Source organism: Paramormyrops kingsleyae, chromosome 6 (genome assembly GCF_048594095.1).
Source record: "Paramormyrops kingsleyae isolate MSU_618 chromosome 6, PKINGS_0.4, whole genome shotgun sequence".
Classification (NCBI taxonomy): Eukaryota; Metazoa; Chordata; class Actinopteri; order Osteoglossiformes; family Mormyridae; genus Paramormyrops; species Paramormyrops kingsleyae.
In genome coordinates this window covers 20036258-20044496 of record NC_132802.1, presented here as the reverse complement: position 1 = coordinate 20044496, position 8239 = coordinate 20036258, and the positions used below count along the sequence as shown (strand labels likewise).

Sequence of the window (8239 nt, the reverse complement as noted above, 5' to 3'; positions counted from 1 at the left end):
AAATCTGGAACGCATAAACTTCAGACAATTCTACCACCGCTTTGGCGGATTGGCCAACCCAGCTGACCCCCACCCCCCAAAATATGCCGGCATCCCTTTTCAGATCTTGCAGACCTCGCCACGCCCTCCACCTCAGGGTGGCCAATCAGATGCCCCGCCAGGCCCCTCGCATTATAAGAACAGTAGACGTGGAGCGGAGAGGACCAGAAGCTCGTACTGGTGGGCTGCAGAGTGGAGCGGATCGCGGGCCAGGGGTGCTTTCAGTACGCATGCAGCTGCAGGAGAGAAAAGCCGTCCAGGTCTGCCATAAGGGACAGATGGGTTAGCACCAGTATACTACTTTGGCACATTTTTTCTTTTTATTTGGCAGACTGCCTCTTAAACGCAGAGCTTGGTCCACAGCTTGCGAGTGAGCAGCCTGTGCTAGTGACAGGCCTGAGGAATCGGAGCGAGAGCGAGGCAGAGAAGCGAGGCAGAGAAGCGAGGCAGAGAAGCGAGGCAGAGAACCTCCAGGAGGAGCCGCCATGCGTGAGGAACTGTCCTACACACGCTCACCAGAAGGGAGCAGAGCAGCCCGGGGGGAGGATGCGGAGCGCCCCCCAAAGACGGGGTCGAGCGGGACCCGTAAGCGAGAGCCGTGCCCCAGGAATGACAACAGTGAGGCTGAGGAAAGGTCAGCTGGCAGTCCCCCGCACCTTCTGTCACCAGGAGCTAAGCGGCCCAAGAAGAGCCCCCCCGCGGCAGTGGCTGCGGCCGGCCAGCAGGGCACTAGCTCCGCCCCCCACGACAGCCAGCCCTTCGAGGACCTGCACACGCAGCGCGTGATCGCCAACGTGCGCGAGCGGCAGCGCACCCAGTCGCTGAACGACGCCTTTGCCTCGCTGAGGAAGATTATCCCCACGCTGCCCTCGGACAAGCTGAGCAAGATCCAGATCCTCAAGCTGGCCTCGCGCTACATCGACTTCCTGTACCAGGTGCTGCAGAGCGACGAGATGCACGGCAAGTTGGCTAGCTCCAGCTACCTGGCCCACGAGCGGCTCAGCTACGCCTTCTCCGTCTGGAGGATGGAGGGGGCCTGGTCCATGTCCACCCCCCACTAGCCAACCACCCCCCCTCCCCACCATATCCCCCTTCCTACCCCCCCAGCCCCCCTCAGCTTACCTCAGCTGTCCTGCCGCCCATCTCAGGTATTTACACCTTACCACTACACCTGCGCTCCTCTACACAGGGCTTCTGGGAAAAAAATTATTAAAAACTGTCACTTCAATGCCATGCACTTCCTTTATTGCACTATGAGACGTCTATGTTTGATATTGCCTTTTAATCTTTACATCTGTTTGATTTTTACCTTGATTTCTTCAGTGTATCCCTTTCCAGTGCTTCCCGTATTGAAGTTGTATCACTTTATTTTTCACAGATAAAGACACTTATTATTTTACACTTAATATTTTAAGGTTTGACATATGCTAAAGCTCTCTTCTGCCTCTGGCACTTACTGTATGAAAACATTCACAATTATTGGCAGGTATTTTTTTTTCTTTTTTTTCATGTCACTGAAATACTCAAAGTGTATTCTATTGGGAGATTTTAATTCACTCTTCAAAAATATAAAATCATACAAAGTTAAAAGGTAATTCATTCGTGTGTTTAGCTGACTTACATCACCATGCACAGCTGGGGGTGTCGCTGTCAATACAGGTAATCAGGAAGCATTTGAAAGACAGACATGATCCACACAGGAGATGGTTCCTGACTAACAGACCTACAGATTGTTGAGGACAGGAGGGGCAGATCCAGCGTGCGGTTGTGTGTTAGCCAGGAGCACTGGGGCGCTCCAGAATAAATTAAGAAATAAAAAGTAACAAGTGTTAAAAAAGGTTTAAAAATAAAAATGGCAGATTGGTTGGTGAAGGGCTTGGCACTGTTGCCTCATGTTCCATGTGTGTGAGTTTGCATGTTCTCCCCATGTTGTTGCAGGGTTTTCTCTGGGTATTCCAGTCCCCCCCCCCCCCAGAGTCCAAAAACATGCTGAGGCTTATTGGAGTTACCAAATTGCCCATAGGTGTGCATGTGTGAGTGATTGGTGTGTGTGATTGGGGTTGGTGCCCCATCCTGGGTTGTTCCCTGCCTTGTGCCCGGCGATGGGTTGGTGCCCCATCCTGGGTTGTTCCCTGCCTTGTGCCTGGTGATGGGTTGGTGCCCCATTCTGGGTTGTTCCCTGCCTTGTGCCCGGCGATGGGTTGGTGCCCCATTCTGGGTTGCTCCCTGCCTTATGCCCGTAGGCTCCCGACCCCTCGCAACCTTGAATAAGATAAGTGGCTTCAGAAAATGGATGGTTGAGGTAACAAATTTGAAACTTAGTGTTTTATTTCTTAGGTAATTTTTAATTTGTAATTTTTTTAAACCAGAAATTTTGGTGACTTCTAATTTAATATAATCTCTGTGTATTGTATAATTAGGAGACCTACCAGTGAATGTAATGGTGATGTTTGGACATGTACACAGTAGTTAAAGGCTGCCCCAGGCTGCTCTTTCCTCTGTCCCAAAGAGCATTATGGGTCACTACTGGTACTACCACCAGTAATAACAACAGCAACAATAATAATACCTAGAAAAATATTATAATGCTATTAGTACACCTACTACCACAAATAACAATATATAAGACATATAATACTTAGTGACATAAAATGCAAATCTATGATATACAAAGAAAACTGCATACACTGAACACCCAGCACATAACATGAAAGTAACCTCAAAATGAAACTCACAAATTAGCAATAAGAATATAAATGCACCAAAAATAAACACTGGTAAAATAATATTTTAAAATGTCATTTTAAATACCCTTTCTCCGTGGACTGGTGTTTCACAGTGTCTAAAAGCATTCTCATTAAACTGCACTCAGAAGACCCAGGGCTCACTGGCAGTGACTTGCAGGCAGGCAGCTGACCTTGGCTAACCCACTGCAGTTTGCAGGGACCACCTGATAGGACAAAGGGGTACTTTTCTACTTTCTCGCCCATGGGCACTTAGCAGGCACCCCAACTGCATTGTGGGTGCGGCTCCTCACGTTGGCTAGGGCGCATTTTTGAGGTCAGCCATCTAAAGTGGCGAGCTTACCCCTTTTATGGATGTCCCAGTAAAAACCAAGGTACCATTATATAAACCACAGGGGGGAACATTATTCTGGTAATGAGGCAGCTCTTTTAGGGCTATACAGTCCGCACAGTGTGTTCCTGTATTACACCGTTTGAACGCCGGAAAAGTCGGAAGTCTTTGAACTGCGCGCTCACCCCTCATGTCGTTTCAGCTCAAAATGCAGCACAACTGGCAGTGAAGCGTGACTGCATGTCCTGTCAGACGTTTCTAAGTGGCCAGCCCTTCAGACCCAGTGGCGCTGAGCAAACTTTCGGATGAGGCCACGTCTCCGCCGCAGACACACGTGTACCAGCTTTGGTTTTTCCCGCAAACGTTCTGACTTTCTGCACTAGCAAGGTTGAGCAAGGCAGATGATGCAGAACAGAGAGAGAGAGAGAGAGAAATGCGAGTGGCAGAGCTGAGCTGCCCCCCCCCCCCCCCACTGTGCCCCCCCCCCCCCCCCGCAGGACCTCGTCTCCAGATTGGGGCAATCAGGCCCCGCAGAGCTTAGACATCAGGAAGCTTTAGATTGGAAGCAGTTGTGAGGCACTGTTAGGCGCACATACGGACATTGTTTGGGGTGTTTGTGACAATAGATTTTCTGAGTACGTCCCTCAAAACATTCTAACTGGAAATTAAAATTTGCAGCGTTCTAGCATCTCTATAAGACAAACATTTTATCAATCTGTTTTTTTCCCCGAATGTATTGGGCAAGAATGATCGCGGAAGCAGAGCTGAGCAGAGACATGGGAGAATGAGCCATCAGCAGCTGCTTGGGCCGCGTGAGCCTGCGTGTCTGTCTCACTGCAAATGCAGCACCTCCATCAGTATAAAGCATTAATCCAGCTGACTCGCCAGAATTCGGTCGTCTTGCAAAATGAGAGAGATAATATATGTGTGTAGTAAATGTGTGGCGATAAAACATTTCTGCAATGATTTATACTGACCTGAGAGAGAACAGGCATAAATCAATAACAGCGGGACCCAAAACGTGCTTTCAGATGTGGAATCATTGCCTTATTGTCACCGATTATAGATGAATTTTAATCTCTGGTTTGATAGGGTTTGGCCACTATACAAACTGTTTCAGATACCAAAATACACAATATCCCACTGTGGTGGCTTTTATTGGCCTTGTGGAAATAAGCCAGAATGTGTTTTAGACCTTGGTAACTCAAACTCAGCCTTCCCTGGTGATGCAGAGAGGATTATTTCTCAGGCAGTGTGTGCAGGTGAATGGAAATTTTTTTATTGTTAGTGTGGACAAGGGCTCCCTCTGGATATTGGTGAGTGGATGGAAGCTGCCTCAACTTTGAGTCCTTAACCATTGTAAGTAAATCCTTCTGTCCAGGACAGGGTTGTGCAGCATTGCATGGCTTTGAAAACAGACACAGGCTCAGTTCAGGCAGGGGAGAGCGGGACCTGATACAGTAAATCTGCAGAATCCCTCAGCTTCCTGCTAATGTGTTAGTGTCACGTTAAGTGCAATGCTGCCCATACTGTTGGGCCTGGGTATGGCCAGGGTGTGCTTGTGAGAATCAGTGTGTGCTATTCGCTGAGCCTGGACCCAGGACTCAGGTGGGACCTGGGAGAAGTGTTTGTCTCATCTCCCAACCGGCCCCAGAGCCTTTGGAAGGGCCACACCCCTGCATGCCAGGACCCAGAAATGGCTATTGTCTATGCAGGTTTTCGCTGTAACTCCCTAATTAGGTTGGCTGGAGAGTCCTCACACCTGGGTTTGAACAGCTGACCTAAAGGTTACCCCAAAAACCTGCATACACACCGGCCCTTTGCAGTCAAGATCGCCCAGCCCTGCTATGGACTGATTAATGACTAATTAGGTATGTTTAAAGCATTGACTTTAACAAAATATAGCTGTATCTGTATAGTGCAGAGATAAATAGTGAGAGACCCCTGGAAATACACTTTTTAAACCATGTACAAGCTCAGAGGCGTGTTTTAGTTGATCTTGCCTCCAGGTGAGGATACTCTGTCGATTAGCAGTCACGCGTTACTCAGCTGCACGCTGCTTCCTATCTGAACACTTAAGGTGACGTGACCATTTAAGAGCTGCTGTTAATTCTTAAGTGGGCAGCCTGAGGTTCAGGGGGCTAAGCCTCTGAGCCTGTGATGGGCAGGTCGCCGGTCTGAGCCCAGCCTTAGCATGTCAGCGGGTCCACGGCCCTTGACCCCCAGTTCCCCGGGTGCTGCAACAGGAGGCTGCCCTTCACGGCCAGCTAGCTCTCACCAGCAGAGAGCAAGCGGGGGAGGCGTAAAGAGAATTTCCCCACAGGATCAATAAAGTATCATTATTACGATAGTATTATTATTTAAGGGAGCCTTTTGTGAGCAGAAAGACCCTTCTTGTGACTGCATTCCCAGCCGCTGTTCCTGTGGTTAATGGCAGCCGTTGCTGTGGTGTCAAGGTGCCCAGTCCCCCCCCTCCCCCCCCAGTTGGTGCTGATACGGGTTTCCACAGCAGCAAATGCCTGACCATGGCTGGGGGTTACTACTTACTACTTTCAGTCTGAAGAAATAAGGGATGCCACCCCCAGCCCCACCCCCTTAGATTTCAAACAATGTTGCCTGGGGGGGGGGGGGGGGGGGGGTCAATTGTGCGGTCTAGATTAAATTATATTTTGGACCCTTCTGGGGACTTAGTGTAGGTATGAACCAATGTGTATATATAAAACAGGACAAATCATGTCAGTAACCTTTACTTGAAGGGGCACATAATGTAGCACACTATGTACTAATGTATTAATTAACAAGTAACTAAGTGTTAGTTACATAGTGATCCCATGTTCATTTATCATTAATCATTCATGATAGTCCTGTATTTCATGCATGAACTATATTACTTCATGATTTGTTATTGAGTACTAACTGAGCTAGCTAAGTTATCTGTGTTACGGCAAGTAAATTGTACCCATCATGTCCCATACTGATTCAAAGCAGTACATAGCATTTAGAACTAGAACTATTTGAAAGAATGACTGATTCATACTGATGCTGAATAAAAATAGCTGTAATAGTAACAACATTTAGAGCAACGTTCTCTGAAAAGTATAGATTTACTGAACTAGTCGAGTATTGTCACAAATAGGATTAATACGCTTTAATTAATATTTTGTGACAATACATGCCAATGGTTGAGACTTTCTTTTTTTACATAATGAAATAAGTATATTCAGTACAAAAGTGAAATGTAAACTGGTATTACTCAATGTTTCAAATTTACCAGACGTTTCTCTCTGACTGACAGGTATACAAGAGCCAAAAAACATTTTTGGTTTACAGGCCGAGTGGATAATTTATAGATGATTATCTCGATCACAAAATTGGTTCAGCAGCTTCTGCAGATGTTTGCCATCGACACGCGAATGTGGTTCCACACTCAGTGCCTCAGCAGTTACAGGCAGCACAAAGGAATCTCATTCCCATCTGCAGTCCAATACGTCTGAGAGGACTTCATTACAGTCCAGTTTAATTGCTGTGTATACATACGCTGACCCTGTAATGAAGCAGGAGGATGGATGGAGGGATGGATATATGCCCGATATCTCTGTGAGCTCATATATTATAGAAAGTAACAAGTTATCTGAGTTGCACCATGCAGTGATGCATCAGCATTATTTATGGTATGTAATATTTCTGAAAAGTGTACTTTGAGTCATTGTGGTGTATCTTCTCTGTTGGGGTGATGACCTCTATGCAGCCCCCCCCCCCCCCTCCTCTGCTCGCTCTCAGATCTCTCTCTCTCTCTCTCTCTCTATCTATCTCTCTCCGCATGAAATCAGGGTTGTCATTAAGCAGTAATCAATCAGGTCCTGACAGAAGTATAAATAGCACAGTACTCTTTCATTGTGTCTTTCATTGTGCCATGCCATGCACTTCCCATTTTATGTATAAATACAGTTAGAGTTTCCTGGCAGTTAATTAAAGCTGTTGTTAAATTGAGACAGGCTAGACGGGGGTGTATGTCAGGGGTTTCATACATGAATGCATGATGTATGATTATATGTCAGACACATTTATGTGTATAACGCCAGGAGAAGTGAAGCAGTGAGATGGGCCTCAGCTTTCTCCTGCCTTCTGCCCTTCCTTAGCTCTGTCCCTGAACGTGTCCTGGCTGGCTGTCCAACAGCAGAGAGACGGGCTGCAAAAACCAGCCATCTGAGCCCAGCAGGCTTCGCGGGACAGACGATGTCGGACAGACCGCCGCCCCCAGTGGCCTCGGCACGGACCACCGCAGAGACCAGACACGCTGGCATCTATCTAGACGATGGGAATCATTACGGAGTTTACGCTTCAGCTTGGGATGGCTTGGCTGTGAAGCACATTGTAACATGGCCCCCTGCCTTATCTGAGACGTGTGCATGGAATCAAAAGCATGGACTGGTCACTGGCCTGATTTAATTAGTGTTTTAGGGGCTGCCTTATTGGGACGAAGAGGAAGTGATCTTAGCCACGTGGTTTTGTGTGTCCTCTGATATAAGGAGAGTGACCAGATCAGTAACCTATAATGGTAGACCGTGCAGAGAAGCTACTTCCGAAAAACGAAGGACATCAGGTTGTATTTGAGATGCACAATATCCCAGTTTCCCATACCTGAAGCTGCATTCACATTTCCAGAGAAATGCAGTGCTCACTGGCACTCAGTGAGACACGACGGTGTTTTGGTGAATTGAGCCGTGTCCAGGCTGGGCACCACTGTGGGCTCCAGTTCCTTCTACTTGTGGTAAATGTTCACTGCCTTGCTCTGTAGGTAATAAAACATGCTTTGCGCACAGTCTCTGCAGTTACTGCTGTAATTTCTGACCCATCCTTTACAATCCACTTGTTTTTCATATTAACTGCAGACCAACACCAAAGCATAACACCAAACCATCTATGCATATTTTTTTGAACAAAATGTACATAAAAAAATATAATTACAATGCCAGTTACACTAAATGCTTAAAGTGGGAAAGTGAGGCTTATACATAATTGCGAGGGTTTTACAACTAGTACTGTTTACTGTGGATTGTTATGCAGATGGATGATTTAATTAAGTTTAATAAATAATGTATGTTTTGGGGAAATTCACTGAGAC

At 46.9% G+C, this 8239-nt stretch overlaps 1 protein-coding gene and 1 long non-coding RNA gene across 2 annotated transcripts; both read left to right on the top strand.

Moving 5' to 3' along the window:
- The first annotated feature begins 215 nt into the window (after positions 1–215).
- On the top strand, positions 216–1134 carry LOC111840312 (twist-related protein 2-like). The gene has a single exon (XM_023804980.2). It carries the CDS (start codon positions 525–527, stop codon positions 1098–1100), a length of 576 nt encoding a protein of 191 aa, XP_023660748.2. The 5' UTR covers positions 216–524; the 3' UTR covers positions 1101–1134.
- A 2511-nt stretch (positions 1135–3645) lies between these two features.
- Positions 3646–7937, top strand: LOC111840313 (uncharacterized). Its single transcript, XR_002837384.2, has 2 exons — positions 3646–4985; positions 7254–7937. It is a non-coding gene; the product is annotated as an uncharacterized lncRNA (long non-coding RNA).
- Positions 7938–8239: the final 302 nt, after the last annotated feature.

Coding starts and splice junctions, on each gene's coding strand:
- LOC111840312 (XM_023804980.2), top strand. CDS start 525: ATGCGTGAGGAACTGTCCTACACACGCTCACCAGAAGGGAGCAGAGCA.